At 43.2% G+C, this 17,288-nt stretch overlaps 1 protein-coding gene across 1 annotated transcript in view; it reads right to left on the bottom strand.

The window, feature by feature from the left end:
• TMEM178B (transmembrane protein 178B) overlaps positions 1–16,663 on the bottom strand; it is a 226,950-nt gene extending 210,287 nt beyond the window's left edge. The window contains exon 1 of the mRNA XM_074825344.1: positions 13,361–16,663. Coding sequence (XP_074681445.1) covers positions 13,361–13,742 — 382 coding nt within the window. The 5' untranslated portion in view covers positions 13,743–16,663. The remainder of the gene's footprint in view (positions 1–13,360) is intronic.
• Positions 16,664–17,288: the final 625 nt, after the last annotated feature.

Raw genomic sequence — 17,288 nt, 5'->3', positions numbered from 1 at the left:
TTTCCTACCTTTAGTGCTGTGGAGCCTTTCTGTTCCCTGTAAGGCCTTTCCTGAAAACTTCTGAAAGAACCATAGCTTCCTGCTGCACACACAAGTGAACAAAGCCCAGGAGTGGGTGCCTTTGGCCCTCATAAGCTGGTGGATCCTGTGGCAAAATCTTTCCCGCTATAAGGAAACTCACCCAGCATCACCAGCCAAATGGCTGAACATTTTGTGAACTGAAATACACATCCCATGGTAATTTAAGTATGTGCAAATAAGAGTTTAATTCTGCTGCTGCCAACCATCCCAAATGTTTAAATATAGTACGGAAATTCTCTTTTATTTTATATAAACTATTTTAATGAAGAAGTTGAAAGCTCTGCATTCTCCAGGCTTATGAATACAAATGGCTGAGAATCTAACAGGTCTTTGCTGTCAGTGAGCTAAGGCAATATGAAATGAAGGGAGACAGGAAATAAAGACTCTATTAACTGCATTATCTAAAGGAAAGCTATGTAAAATATGCATTAAATGCACACAGTCCTCATCCCCAGTCCTTCCTGGATGTGTGCGGTGTCACAGGAAGGCAACAAAGTGCAGCTCAGATCTAGGTGAAACAAAGAGCTGGGATGGTGCAGCTGGATTTGTCTTAGGTCCCTTCCCTCTCACCAGACACGCGTGGCTGGTATCAGGCAGCCCAGTGACAAACACTCCTTCCATCAGGTCCTGCTTGATACAGGACTGAATATGCTCTTCCTTGGGGAAAAAAAGAGGAATTAATAGTAATAATAAATTAATCCTTTGTAGTCCTATGGCACGTTTCACAAGGACACAGCACTAAAAAGGACTGTATTCATTTTTCTTGCATAGCAGGCAAGTATATCATACAATCCTGCTTCCTAAATATACCCATCTTCATCCTTAAAACCTGTTAGAAGTCCTGTGGCCTCATCACTCCTTCCAGACCCCCACTTCAGCACAGCTTCCAGCCTACATACATTCATGGCCCTCACATAGCTGTTTTCCCTGTTAATGTTGTCCTTAGCTTAAAAGCATCTTCCCCCCCTCCTGTGTTTAACCCCATTTCTTCTGGATAACAATTATATTTGTAAAATAGATTTTTCATTCCTCTCCTCACACTAATAACCCCACTCTGGACCTGGTTTAAATTCATCTTTCTCAGAGGTGGTTGACAAGAATAGTAAAGATTGTAACAGAGAAGGCTTGATTAATACCTAGCCCATGACTTTAACATTTCTCTACTTGAAATATCTGGCCAGCTCTTTTCTTCAATCACATCTGCCTTTCTCCTCATCATGGCTCCACCGCTCTCTGTCTGCACTTCAAAATAGGTGCACCTTAATGAACCCCTTGTCCCTATTGAGGTGTGCTCTGTGGTCACATCCCAACTGCATGTTGGGTGAGATTCAGGCATGCACCTTTCCCAACCTGAAAGGAAACCTGCTGCAGTACCTGGGCAGGGAGGAAACCATCTGAGCCCAAATCTCCTCATAGCCTGGATGTCTGGGGGACCAGAATTCCAATGTGCAACACAAAGGGTACTTGCCCAACAATGTAAACACATCCTTCAGGACCAAAAGTTCACATTGAAAGAAATCTCACATCTTTCCTATCACCCAGTCCTCAGCATTACCCAGTTCTTTGTATATAATATTCCAGGCCTTCTTTCTCTTGGTGATATCTCATTCTTGTGGCAGCAGCAAATGTCTTAAGTTCACTCCTTTGTGCCCAGCCCAACAAGGGCTATCACCTCGCCTTACAGACACCACTCCAATATCATTAATGACATTATTAAATAAGGTTGGTCCCCTACTTCAGGAAGTCAGCTGTTGACCTTCATCTTGATACTCCCCTCTCTGCACTTGTTGTTTTCCTTTGGTTAGTTCTTTAAACACACCTTAAATTGTGTATTACCATAACATTGTAACAAACCGTTTCCTTAGAGACAGAATATAAAATCCTTTACCAAAATCCCGATAATTTAGGTCTAAGGCATTCCCTTGTCTCAAAATCCAGTTATCTTCCTAGCAAAATATATCAGGTTAGTTTGGCACACTTCAAATACAAAAACATATGTTGTATATTTATTTCACTTCCACCCGTGCATTTAATTAATCTTTCTTTTCGAACTTCCTTTAAACTCTGCTTGGTATTATTATGATCAAACTAAAAGGTCCGCTGTGGCCCAGACAACTTCTTCTCCTTTCTTTAAATACAGATTTGCTACTTTTAATTCCTAATGTACCATCCTAATTAGACTTACTGCAAATCCTTTTTACTGGACTTGCAATGTTACATACCACATCTTTCAGAAGTCTGAGGTGGAAATCATCCAACTTTCCAATTTCCATTTCCCCTGTTCCTGTTAGCTGGCTCCTTTGTCTCTCTGATCAGTATAACATTCCTGCCTATCTCTTTAACCATTATGGAATATCATAGGAGCAGAACTGGGTAATCTTGAGGACTGGTGAATAGAAAAGGGATGAAATTTAACACAAAACACTGGCTCATGCAGTTAGGGACTAACAATGAGAAACTTCTTTCCAATGTGAACTTTTGTCCTACAGGATGTTTGCATTGCCGGGCAACTGTCCTCTGTGTAAAACAGGGATAATTCCACTCTTCAGTGGAATTACTTTTTACGGTTAAAGATCGAGAAGTACAGTATTCAGATACTGTCTCAATGGGAACCACCAAAGTACCTAAGACAAAGCAATGCAATTGGATCATCAGCTACCATAAATCAGCATCACCCCTTCAAAGTCAGGCTAGTAATCTTAATTTATACCTTTAACATCCAATTGAAAAAATCTTTGGTTCTTTTTTTGTCTGTTTCTGTTGTAATATTTATGTCATTAAATGGCCACTCGGCAGAAAGCAAAAGTATCTACATTATAAAGGCTCTTTTGCATATTCAAAGATACATACTGGCTAATGGGAGACACAGAGACAAACACTGTACATTCATATTTAAGGAGAAAGATATTTTCAAATAGCTTCTGTTACCCAATAAAATTACCATAACTGTTTCATCCTATAAGAAAGTCTAGAAATACATTTAGGAACCTTTTTCTGAAATATCTGCTGTTAAACCCAACAAAAGGTCTCAGAATTAAATAAGGGCTGTGACAGGAGATTCTCAGTGACTTTCACTCGATCTGGTGGGATATCTTAACGGGACCGATTTTGCCATATACATGGGATATCCTGGAACCTCTGTTCCTTTACGGTGTTTCAGCTTGCATGCTTATGGTAAGAAACAAAGAGTCACAGGGCACTTTTGAACAGGTGGGTCAGACTCTTACTCACACTGAACAGAGAGGGATGAAGGGGTTTCAGAGCCTGAGCGCTCATACGACAAGAGATGCTGATAATCACCCAGCTCGGCACATACAGTTTCCTTCTCAACATCAAGTGCAGAGTCCCTCCAGGGACGACTGAGGTAGAGCTGCTGGAAAAAGCAAGTGGGGATACCGGGAAGAACCTCTCAGCTCTGTTTTAAGGAGGTGTGAGTGTCGGTTTTCTGGATTCTCTGGCACTCTCAAAGCACATTAGGCTACTGCAGCTTGTTCCAAGGTTACACCTTCACTGGAGTCAGAAGTGGGTACAGACAATATCAGGCCACTCAGTAAGGAGAAATTTGACTGCGAGCCCAGCAGAGCAGTACGGGGCATGTGCCGGATTGCCATGGGGTCTGAGCAGTTACTTCTGACCCAAAATTCCCTAGCTGGCCTGACATTTATTTGAGAGACTGCAGCACCTGAAGTGCAGAAGCACTGGGATGGGGGTCCAACAGGCTGAAAAGACCTTTTCCATAAAAGCCCCTCAGCTCTGTAAATACTTGTCTCCATATCCCCAGCTTTGTGGAAAATATCCTGAATTTGTAGTTAATATTTGTTTATCCACACTGGAAGTTCAATCTGAGACTGGAGTGCGATTGTTCCAAGCATTGCACAAACTGACTCCTGCTGGGAAGAACCATGCTGACACCTCTGTAAGGGTACACAGGATGAACTCACAGCATGAAGGCAGGGCAAATTATAGAAGAGAGTCAGTGGTAGGGACTTCTCTGTCCCCTAAGCTTTATGTTTTAGTGTCTGCTCTATTCAGACTACAACCTCATTTGATCCTGCCAGTCACCAAAAAGACACAGGGCTTCATACTGGGCCCTGCAGTCTCCACCCATCCTCCTGCTCCACTGCTTGGACCATCCCCCGGACTCTTTCTGCAACAACCATTGGCCACTACCTTCACGCTAAGCTTGCTTGGCCTTTCTGTCACCTCAAATCATCAGCATTTAGTTCTTATTGCCTGCTCTCAGCCTTTTATCACCCTCTTTATCATTTCTTTCCTTTCTCCACATGCTGATGTTATCCATGCTGCATTCTTTCATTCATAGACCTTTTGTCCTGCATTCCCCTATCTGCTCCTGCCCTGCTATCCCAAATCCCAACTGATCCATACCAGTTGGTCTCTGCTATGTCTCACACAGCAGAGCATCTCTAATGGGAACCCCACTGCCTGGCTAACTCTCTCCACTATAATCGCATTGTTCCTTCATTCAGTTCCGCTCGTTTCCTCGACTTTCTACTCCAGCTCAGCTCAGTTAAATCTCAGACTCACAGTCATAGTCACCTCTTTGCCACATTTGGCTCATTCCTCAGACCCTCCCACCTCCTCCAGCCTCCACTTCAGCTGTTATGCAGGATTTCACCCAGTTCTTCCATGACAAAAATGACAAATTATGATCTTCCTCTTCCAGTAGCTTTGCCTTCTGTTTCCTCTTCCCCTCCTACAACTCCTTCCTCATTCTTCTCTCCCACAGATGAAAAACCTCCTATGCAGCTCTCTTCCTTCTTTTCTTTTATTTACCACTGAACCAGTCATACCCTATCTCCTGACTTTCCTATGGCTGTTCTTGTCCTCTCGTTCTCTTTCCTCCTTGACCTCCCATGCCCCTCTGTCTCTTTACTCTCATAACACAAGTACCATTCAATCTCCTTCCTCTGAAAATATTCTCATCTTAAAAAATCATTTCATCTTAAAACATTTATTTTCCTCTCTAAATACCATGGTTTTTTCCCTCCTCCCTTTCATCACCAACATCTCTGAATATACCAAGTACAAACACCACCTGCTGTCCCCCCCAGCAGTTCAGGGCAGCTTCCTCTCCCTTGCACCTGCTACCAAAGTCTCTACTTAATGTACAGGGCAAATTTCAGCATAGTCTGAATACTCTGTTCTCATCTGCTGCAGCATGTCAGCTACTTTCAGTAGACTCCTGGGCTGTATTAACCAGAAATGGTGGCCTTCTTCAGCTACCATGACATTACTCACTTCTCTTGCATGTCTTCCAGAAGACACTACTTCTCCCAGCTCTGTCAGAAGTTCATGGGGCTTTCCTCTTTCTGTATTCTAGTCCTTGGTAATTTCTATCACAAACATAGATTCCACTACCATCTCAATGTATCAATTTTCAGATTCACTCTTCTAACACAAACTTGTCTCCCTAGGTCCATACCCGCGGTCTCTGTAATACTCCCTCATAGACATACAGATATCAACCTGAGCTTATCGTAGCTAAAACAGAGTTCGTAATGTTCTTCTCCCTTCTCTACTATACGCTCTCTTCAGTACTTCCCCTCTTGATCATCACAGCCAACACTATTACTTTCCTTGTTGTTCTGGTCAACAACTGGCACAATATCTCCATCTCATGTCTCTCACTATGTCCATAGATCCAGGGGATGTCTAAGATTTGCATATTCTTTCTCCATCCAGGCTCTCATCATCTTATGCCTTTATTTCTACAATACTTCTTTTTCTGACCTTTACAAATGTGATCTTGCTCTCCGTGTATCCATTCAGGATGCTACTAGAAATATAATTTTCCTAACACATCACTCTGACCATGTCATTTCTCTTAGCAGCTGCAGACTGATGTCCCAATATCTATCTCATTAGTGTAATCGACTTGTCTTCATCAAGAAAATGTCAACTTCTTCCTACAGTCAACCAAAGAGGTCAATCCCCATCACCTACTTATTAATTTTTCAAGCAGATATGACCCATGATTTTTCTGGTGCCATCCCTCAATCTCTGGAAGACCATGTTGTAAATATCTGCACCTCTTATTCATTATCCTCCTTTACAACTCTTCTAGGAATCCCGCATTTCATGGTGCTTACAGAAATGTGGTTAGCCTGATGGTGTTTTAAAACCACTACCGGTCACGCTGAATATAATTACCCTGTCATCTCCTTATACTCTCTCATAAGGCTGTATTACTCGCCAATATTTAAAATGCAGCAACATGTCAAAGGGACGGGGACATTTTTCTGATCCATGATTTCTGATCCATGATTAAGGCTCATAAATCCTGTGGTAGAACTCTAACTGGTATTAATAATAATGACCGAAATCCCTATTATACTGCTACTGAGCTGAGGTACGAGAGATTAAGTCACTTGCCTCAGGCCATGAAGAAAGACTATGACAGAGCTGGGACTGAATTCTGGCTTTGTAAGCCCTGCCCTAATGCAGTACTACCTTTCTTCTATCTATTTTGGTAGTTATCTACAAAGGATTATAATTTCAGCAGGCTCAGCTGGGCAGTTCCAAATATTTATTTGTGGAAGAATTAGGCTTTATGAGAAAGAAAATGGGGAAATTTCCATTTTACAGTCTGATTTGTCTCCTGCAGAGAAAATATGTTAGTTTATATTCTTTTCTTTTAAGTGGATTCTATTCTGAATGGTCTGTTAAGGGCACCTGGATTCCAGAATCCACATTATTTATTCCTTAAAAAACTAAGAAATACCATCTTGTTTCTTTCTTTTACTCTCAAAGAGGTGAATATGTACTGAAGGGTTCCAGCAACAATTTGTTAGCAACGAGCCATTAAGAAACTTACATTATCAATGATTGTCATTATTTTTGCAGAACCTACAAAATAAAAAGTCTTCTTCCTCATTTACTGGCTCTGTAATAGTTAATGAACTCGTTCCACTTTTGGAGTTATTCTGAGTGCACAGAAAGACTTCTTCAATTAGAAAAGGCGATATTAATATGGATTTTTATTGCTGGAGATGACAAAATAGTTCAGATCGTTTCACGTCCATTTAAGTAAAATAATCTTTCGTATTTTTATTTTTACAGTAAACAGAACACATCTGCACTCATATTAAATCTTTCCTCCACACTTTTAAAAAAGTTTCTAAGCAATGGGCAGAAAGGATAAAAATGCTGAGATTTCTCAAATGGATTTGGATGCTCAATTAAATGAACAGGAATTAAGCATGCAGTCCTGCAGGCAGCTCTGCAAATATCAGTTTCTCTTGAGAAGGGCACGATCCCGTCATTTTTACTCAGGCAAAATTTCCATTTGTCTTCACCAGCAATTTTGCTTGAAAGCCAACAGCTTGATTGAAATTCGCCCTTTAAAACAGCATGATTAAAAAACAGTTGCAGCTCTGCTAAATTACATGTATGTTCTTAGTATTTTTAGCAGATATATATTATCAAACTAATTATCTCAGATGTGTCAGAGGAACGTGTCAGGTTCTCATTACTTGTGGTAAAGATACTTTTTAATGAATCGCTATTTAAGTTTGATGCAATTAAAATATTAAAATTATTATTTAAAATACGATGGGCCAAATTGTCCTGGAACTCACATGCCTGAAACACCAGTGATTTCATCCATTAAATGATTTTAGAAAATCCCTGAACAAGAGGATGTCTTTGTTGTATCTTAGAAACATGCAGTTGTTTGACTTCCAATCTACATCGATAGACTAAGAATAATTACAGCATTGAAAATGGTGAAGGCTAAATATCTGGGTAGCCTAAGATTCAACTCAGAGGCTGTCTACTTAAAATTAATTTTCACTGGATCCCTCCAGCAGAACTCTGCTGTGACAGAAGGGAGAACAGACCTTGCGTTGGCCTTTCTATCCAGGGACAGTTTTAACCTCAAAGGAAACACTGAAGGCCTGAACTTGCTGTGTCACCACGTTCAATAAAATAAAACATTTATTATTGACTTCACTAGGAACAGAATCGAGACTTCAATAAAGTCCCTTTTATAATGAGTCCATTTGGAAAATGGTTGGGATTTCCAGCACACATTTCAAACAAAGCATCTGGATTCTTCAGTGTATGAAGGACACATGAAAAATGGCTGTCCTAATTTACCTGGCAAAACCATTGCATTTTAAAAGTCAAATCTACAGCATTGCCAGGTATTGCAAGTATTTTTATGAAAATAATTCTTTTTACTCCTAGAGATAGCTGCAAGTAGCCTCTCTTCAGGCTTTTCCAATTGTGTATGAATAATCCCTTGTGACGGCCAAAGTAGTCCTGTTAAGCCTTTCTTCCTCAGCTGTGCCGTGTATCTGACAAACTCAAACAGAGAACACTTTCATCCCAGAAATCTTGCATATTATTTGGGGTGGAGGTAAGCTGCACAGGAATTACTTGATGGGTTTTTTTTTCAGTGGTGGCATGGGCTAAGTATACTCGCAATAAAATGTTTCAAAAATAGGATTTACTGTGACTTCCATGGATCTTGGGGGAAGAAGGAAGGTAAAAGGGGGATTGAAATAATAAGGTTATTGTAATTTTTTTTTTTTAATAAAATTGGATTCCAATGGCAGGCAGCAGAGCCCCATCCAGATAGGTTTAACTGGCAGCCTTCCAAAAGTGAGATGAAAGGTCCTCTGAGTAGTAATTGTCTAAATGGAACAGACTCTGGTTATTGTGCAACTTCTTCATCTACTTTATTGTACCTTTGTAATTAAATGATGTAATTCCTTTTTTTCCTTTCTTGTTTTCCTCTTGACTAGTGCAGAAAAGCATCTGAGCAACATTGTCATAGGATGCAGACAGATTATGTGGCTTCCATGTTTTTTTCTGGGTCACTACAAGTCGTATACAAGGAGTTGTGAGCTGTTGGTTGCCAAAGCAGGACATAAACTCTGCCTTCTCCCGACCATGAATGGACACTTACCTGCATTTCAACTCTCTGCTTGCTCCACTGTGGAGGTGGTTGGTTCACTGGGATTTTTTGGTAGGTTGAGGAAATACTGCTTTTGCTAGAAACTCAGTGGTAAACAGGCAAACTGTGGCTCTAATAGCATATAGGGAACACTATATTCAAAGGGGCTTTAAGCAGCAGGGCTGTTTAATCCACGGAGGAGACTGGACACACACCTGAGAACTGGAAGAAGCTTAGAGTATTGTGCTGAACAAACCCAGAGCCAGCCTTTCCTGACTCTGCAAGGCTTTAGGCATCAGGACTCTAGTCCCGAGATGCTAAAAGACTTGATCAGATGTGAAAGCAGAATCGGAGGACCAGCTTTGTAAGATTTTTCTTTTTGACTGGTCCTTCTGTACAAGAGTGCTTTCCCTCAGTCCAAGTAGCCCATTCACAGGAATAAAGATTATTCAGGTGAGTAAAAGTTAGCAAGACTAGGCCCTGAGTTTGCATGTTCAGCTCCAATAATTTCTTTATTGACTGTAATTTCTGTTGTCTCCAGTTTGATTTTTTTTTTTTTTCATTCATGATAACAAAGAGAACAAATTAACTGCCTAATTTTGATGCAGCTTTAGACTATTCTTCAGGCTTTTGTCTTATGCCTGCCTGCCTCTCACTGAGCATGCTTACTTGTGACAACCTGGTTTAATTCATTGCCTATTTATCTAATTGTATTATTTTGAAATATGCATCTCAGTTCTATGGAAATATAACAAAAAGGGATAGGAGAAATTTAAATAGGACCAACTATTTTATATATGCATTCATGTCTATTACATCTATCCATATGAAATCTGAAGTAACAGATCTCCAGTTTTTCTAGGAATCTCCAACATTAAGGTTTTTATTTATTTGCCAGAAAGTAAAAACTAATAAATACAGAATAGAATTACAGAAAGGACCCAGCCTATTCAGAAACAAAACTGGCATCAGAATACTGCCAAATAGCACAGGGCCTGATCCTGCCACAAGCCATTGCCTACAGCTTGTATTAATTTCAGCAGAGTTCATAAGCAGAATAACTGCAGGGCATTTGCAAAGCTAGTTAGGCTCTTAATGACCATTTTTTCTTATCCTTTGATAGACAAACCTATCATTCTCAATACTGGAAGTTTTGCCTACAGAAAAATGCAGGATCTGTCTCGAAATAAATGGACCACTTAGATCCTGTCCAGTTTAAAAAAAAAAAAAAAAAGAAAAAAAAAAACCAAAACACCAACCCTTAATAGCATTTACATTCAATTACATATAGCATTACACACAATATTTGGGGCCAGAACCTGCATTAGTTTATCCACTTCCAGAAGAGGTGTGCTAGATTAAATCAACAGCTGGCAGAGGAAGGAGTGTAAAAGGCCTACATACCAGTAACATCCTCTTTTATATGTTATTTGCCCTGGAGCTCATACAGACAGAGATTTCATCTGTGAAGGAATATGTACCCCAGTCAGGGTATTTGATTACTACAGGTAGAGAACATCTGCAGCTCTTCACAGCTGCACAGGGCACGCTCTGCCCAGGCGCCCACCCCTGCAACCTCCAACTCCAGACGAGTGTCTGCTGTGGAAGAAAAACTAGAAAAGCAAGGTGGTGCTGTTGGAATGAACCTAGAACACCTGACTCATTTTGAACTCACAGCTGTTCTCAAGATCCAACAGCGACAGCAAATGTACTTATTCCACTTTCATCATATAACAGGATCGTAAAGAAACAGTCTAGTAGCTGGCCTTAGGTAGGAACAGGGACGCTAGCTGACTACCCATGTAAAGCTGACTCCTTCTAAATCAGTGATTCCAGCACACAAGGATTTTTAGCAGATGTATATTTTACATTACTTTTTGGTAAGGGGAAAGTAGAATCCATTAGTTCTTTTTGATCTAACAAAATATAAAGTGGACAAGCAATCCTACAATATCTCCAGTTCTATTTCTGACACACAGTCAAACACTCTATTTTAGCAAATTGCCATTACATTTGCTTTTCTATGTTTTAATCTGGAGGTGCCAAAGGAACACACCTCTATAGCATTAGTGCCAATGTGTGTCTTATCACGGCTGAGAGTTACAGTACAGGTAGATCCTCACTCCGGAAAGACCATCAAACAAACTGTAATGTTGCTATTCAGTGTTACGATTCTTCCTCCTTTAACATTTCTCTCAACGTCCAATTAAGTTTGTTAAATGTGTATCAAAAAATGTTTAAAAGTAAGGAGTTACACACATCAATATTTGCACATACCTCCCTTATGTGCACAATTTGCACTTCCGACCTTGGGGAGCGACTCTGCGAAGTGGCTCTCTGGCCATCTGCAGACACACGTGTCCAGGAACAGGTGTGCGGGAATGCACACTGTACCTGAGCCCGGGAATCCCTTGCTGCCAGCTGAATGCTGCATATTTAGAGTTAGTTCACTACACAAACACACACTCTTTCACACTCATACACACACATGAACACACACAAGTTACAGCAGGATCTTTTGATGACTATCTTCTCCTGCATCTAACCACCTCAGCTTGAGTCGCCACACTTTCTCCATGGTTAACACTTAGCAGAGCTGCCGTTACTCAATGCCAGTGCCAGGCAATTTCAGCAGATTCTGGCAGGAGAAACGGATGTTCCTGAACCCAGGACAAGGCAGGCAGTGAAAGAGGAATGCCTCACTTATTTCAAAATGAAAAACCTCTCTAATAACTGAAACTCCATTTGCCAAAGGTGAGCTCTGGAGACATGTTTGCCCACTGTCAAGGTTGAATTTCTTTGTTTATGCCCTGAGCACAGCAAGCACACATGGCAGAGTGATCCAGCCCTCCATGGCCAGCCCAGCACATCCGCACCCTCACCTAGATGGAGAAGAGGAATCCCACCCTCAGCACTGAAACCAGCAGCAGGGCGCCAGGGGGCTGACAGGCTTTGGACACGTTCTCTTGTTCATTATAAATAGGACTGAAGCTACCAATTCATTTCATGGGGATTGTTAAATTAGCAACTAGACATTAAGGGTCACTAGCAACACAGACAGGACCCCAATTAGTGATCTAGGTTCCCTGCTACACCACCTGTTTGTACTGTTTCAGTGCAAGTCTATACCATGCTACTCACCTCTGCTGCTCACTTTTAAAACATACAGATCAAAATGTATACATTGGCAAACACATGTGAGAGTATATCCCTCGTGAATAATTAGCTTTAAGCAATAATTCCGCTTGCAGTGTCTGAAGAGGGAATTAATGCAGGCTATCAAGGGAGTTTGGGACCGAGAACACACTTAGAAAACAAGTATTTTTAAAGATTGCATGGTGTAAGAAGCAATGATTTCACTGCAATGGAAATAAACCTTTGGGGAATCATCTGAATGCAACAGAAGAACCATGGGAGGGAAATGTTTTGTTGTATGGAGTAAGCATGCTGTGTGGGTAGCAAAGATGCTGCCATCCTTTACTGAAATGCTCATCATCCTGCAAAAACATGTATCTTTTGTAGACAGGATGTTTAGGCTGGGCTTTATGCATATCTCCCCTTCCTACACTTCAGATCAAAGAAACATTTGAGGCAAACTGACCATCTCCTTGAACTGCTACCTTGGGCGAAAAAAGAATTACCAAAAGACAATAAAAATATAGCACAAAAATGCTACAGGCAGACAGATGCATCTCCACCCCAAGAGAAAATGATTCCTTTCTAACACTCCTAATAAATTCATGTAATGTTTTGTAGACATTGAAAATATTCCAAAACATAGCTCAGTGTAAACAGCAAGCTGGGTTTCCTCCTGCTCTTTAGCATTTCTCTTTGTTTACTCTCCATTTGAGGATAGAAAAAGCCTACATGTGAGCACTGCAAATGGTGTATTTCAGGACTGATGGGACATTTGGTAAGGGAATGATGAAATACAGACATATGTAGCCTCTGATAAAATCATATGTACTTTGCCTGAGTCACCAGGGTCAAACAAAATTTTTTAAAAAATCCTTTATTAATACTTTTTATTTGTATGTGGAAAATAATCTGATACCATGGTGATGGGCAGCCTATATTAAGCTGAGAAACAGACATGAGAGAGACATTCTGGGGTGTGTCTGCTCTCACCCCCACTGCCTTCTTGCTCCCAAACCCCACACCTCAGCAGCAGACACCCGTGGGAAACTGCCCTGGCAGTGCTTTGGGAAGCCATGCCCAGCCAGGCCAGTTCACCCATCGCAAGGAGAGGTACTTGGCTAGAGATGCCAGCTCCCATCTGTGAGCCCAAATGGCTCTGCTCAGCCTCTGCTCAGCTCAGGAGGGCCTGGCACATTCATTCAGTAAAAAAACAGCCCTTACCTTTGGCAATCAGCTCCTCCAGCTCTTGGTCGAATCCTTGTCGGTGGCATTTCCTCCAGAGCCCCATGTTGGTCGAGTTGTACTGTCTGTTGCACTCGTCGACTGCGCTCATAGCAAAGATCTGCCTCCTGTTTCTTGCCAAGAGGAGTTTCCCTTCCCAGCGGTCCAACCTAGACCTGCTGGCCCTGAGAGGCAGGTTGTTGTTGGAGTTATAAATGAAGCCAGGATCATTTCTCTTAGTGGTGATGCTTTTGCACCTCTCTCTGTGCTTCCTGGCATCAGTTTCGTACCAATGGTCAGAGCAGATTGCCACAGCCAGCATGCCCAGGGCACACAGAGCTAAAGAGAGGCCAGCATACAGCAGTAACCTTCCAGCAGCCATACCTCAGCTTCACAGAAACACCATGGACATCTTCACAACAGGCAAAGCCCTTGAGTGTGAGACCACGCAAAAACCTCCGGAGCAGCTGCTCGGTGTCACTTGGCAGAGACTGCCTCAAACATCCCCAACTCCCGTGGCTCACATCCACGCTGCGGAGGGATGCTGAAAGCGCTACAAAGTTCTGCCCTGGAGGCAGTCCTGGAGTCTCATCTGCCTCTTCTCTGCGGAGGAGACCTGGCGAGGAGAAACACAGCCTTCCACCTCGAACGGCAGCGAGCCAGCGACCCGCCTATACAAAGATGTCCTGCTCCCCTCACCACCAGCACCCGAGCGACGGGGGCTGAACTGATATATCCACCTGAAGAGACCTGAAAGCTACGGCTGATCAGTCCATTAATCTCTTTCGATCTGGCCAGCTCAGGAACCCAGAAGAGATGGCTTTCAGATCAGCAGGCTCACCACAGCATCATCACAGGACATCACTGAAAAGTTCAACAGCTCGAGATCTCCCGCTTGCAAGCAGCCGGTTATCCCGGTTTCAGGAATGGGTGACTTGCCTTTTCTTTGTCAGGGGCTCAGCAAGAGCATCGTCGTCTGGACGGTCGGTCACTTGCTTGGGTTTAAAGCGGGGTCGAAGGGGAGGGAGCAAGAGGGGGGAGCAATCTGTTGTTGTTGCTGCTGCTGCTGCTGCTCTAAATCGCGGCTAAAACACAACCTCCCCGGCCGGGTCTGGAAAGGCAGGCGGCGTGCGCAGGTCTCGCTCTCCCTTAGCAGACTTCGCTGACAGTCACTGACATCTCGGCTTCGGAAACACCTCGGCTTCTCTCCGCCAGCCTTGCCATTCACTCGCCTGCTTTGCTCGTCTGCGCTGTCATCCAGGCAGCGTAACGCCGCGCTCCCTTCCCCCGGAGCGCCCCGGCACCGCTTCGGCGGCACCTCCCGGCTCCCGGCCCGGGGAGAGGCGGCGGGGGCAGCCGCAGCCCCGGGGGCAGCCGCAGCCCCGGCAGGACCGGCCGCCGGCCGCGCACCTCCCGCTAGGCAGCCCTGGCCGCGGTGCTGGGCCCCAGCATCGCTCTTGCACACACACACGCACGCCCCAGCACCCCCACCCCCCTCTCCGCCGGTCTCTGAAAAGCTTCCTCCGGCCCCGGCGCGGGGATGTGTGTTGTGCACAGTTTTCCTAACACGGCGGCACGTTAGCCATCTGCAAGATGAAGGCAGGCGGGCAGGGCTACGGCTGGCTGAAAGGATGCGAAGGGATGGGGAGGGGAGGGGGGTCGGGGGGAATCAAACCAAAACAAACCGGCGGGCGAGGGGGGAGAGGGGGGGGAGAAGCTACACACCTTACACGGGGAGAGGAAGGCAGCCCCTAACTGTTGTCAACAGCTTTCGGTCTGCACCATTTCTCTGCCATATGGCCCGATCTCCACGTCGGAGCTGAGATTTTTTAGCTCAGCAGCTTCATACGAATCGTATCCCCAGCATCGGCAGCTATATATTCAGACATATTTTTTTTCTCCTTAAATTTCCACTCCCTCTCTCTCTAATGGGAATAACTCACCCATCTTGTAGAGATCAAGTGCAACAGAAGGCGAGCTGGAGTCCCCAAGCTTTAGAAATCTCATTTCACCGTTTTTAACCCAAATAAGAGCGAATCCAATCTTCTGTACACCTGGGAATCTTTCCTTGTTCAAACACCGAGCCCTGCAGCCTTGGCTAAAGCCTACAGACAGAGAATACAGAGCGCTGAGCCAAAAGCCAGTGATGTCACCCATGCAACGTGAGACTCATTTCTTATTTCTCTAGCCTCCTTAAAGATAAACTGCACCACTTCCCAGGCAGGAAATGTCGAAGCCTTACTTTCTTAAGAAGGGAAAATGTAAAACCTGGATTTAACTGGATCCTGCTCATTCTCGGTCACAAGCCCTTACATTGTGTCAACCAAATCCAAGACAAGTGGAGCTGTTTCGTACTGCACCAAAAAATCCCCAACCTACTACGTAACACAGAGCGTGAGCTTGAAAAAACCCTGGATTCAAGACCTTCTGTGTGAACCAGAAAACTGAGGCCTTCAGACTCTGAACTGTACTGTTTAAAAAGGAAATAAGCACGGCCATTTTCCTTGCATCAAAAAGCTCTGGACCCTGGCACACCTTGGCCTGTGAGTACCACAGCATCCTGGAGCTGGCAGAGGGACCTAGTGACCCCCATCCAGTGGGGCTCTCACACACCAGAGACTCCACAGCATGACTAGCAAACAATGTGGTCACTCCTACTGCACCAAAAAGTCCACAGCCTGATGCCTCTCCAAGGACAAGGGCCGCAAAAATCTACATCCATGCTGGATCCTATCAGCTTTTGGCCCCTAAAGCCCAAGCTGTGTCATCTGAATGGAAAATAAGCACGGCCTTTATTGGAGCCCCTGGGTTGGGGATAGCCCTTGGCCCTAGGAGGGGAGTACTGGGATTTTGCTACATTTTAACCCTAACCACACAAATTGTACTTGTTCCAGTGGGGCAAACAGAGGGGGAACATACAGCTCTTCGTATATCAGAAATACATCCTTAGATTTTTCTTGTGCAATACAGCTGCATCAGAAAAAAACACATGGCTGGATCCTGCCAGGTTTTGGCCCCAAACTAAATCGTATCATCAAAAAAGGCAAGACAACTCCTTCCATTTTACCAGGCAAAAACTAGGTCCCAAGTCAGCTGGGATTTTCAGCTATGGAAGGGAATCTCTCCCATTAAACCATTTTTAGTTTGAAATGTACTGTATTGTCTAACCCCCTCACATGATTATGAAACTCACAAAGGAGAATCGATCATCCAAACCATAGACGTTGTGGTCATCTGCATCCTCTGAAACAGCCCTATTGCAAAATTTCAATGTTATGTTATGAATACTAACTGTATCTGGAAAGCTCTAGATAAAGTTAACCGTTCTATTGAAACAAGGCACTGGCTTAAAATTTTTTTTGCAGTAACTTCCCTTTGTTGTTCATAATAAAAGCAAGTATTTAAGAATCTAAGGCTTTTTAAAAATAGTTAAGCACAGGTGGATCCACTACTATAACTGGATTTTTCAACCAACTACACGTCAGTACATAAAAATTAAATTTTATACTGGCCTTGGAGCAGCCATACTTGTCGTCTGTTCAGAGATAAAATTTGGAGGCTTGTGGTCAAAAAGCTGCTCGTTCCTATGAGAAGATGGCGAACAGGTTTCTTGTATTGCACCCACACAGAGATGAGAGTGAACCTGGATTTCTTTGTCAATTTTTAGCATCGAATCCCAAGCTGGAGGATGAGAACAGGGAACAAGCCTAATTTTACCAAATGTGGTTTTTGGCTGATAGGATTGTTGCATTTTTGATTTAAGGACGAGAGTCTGCTACATTTATTCTCTATTTAGACTGAACTGGAAGACAAAACTAGAAGATTTGGGATAAGAGGACAATGGAGGATGCAGCTACTAGAGTTGTTTTTCTCATTATATTGTCCAAAGATACGTTAGGGGACAGGAAAATCATATAATGTAATCATA

The sequence above is a fragment of the Strix aluco genome, chromosome 5, assembly GCF_031877795.1.
Source record: "Strix aluco isolate bStrAlu1 chromosome 5, bStrAlu1.hap1, whole genome shotgun sequence".
In the NCBI taxonomy this organism is placed as follows: Eukaryota; Metazoa; Chordata; class Aves; order Strigiformes; family Strigidae; genus Strix; species Strix aluco.
This window is presented reverse-complemented; position numbering and strand designations above follow the sequence as displayed.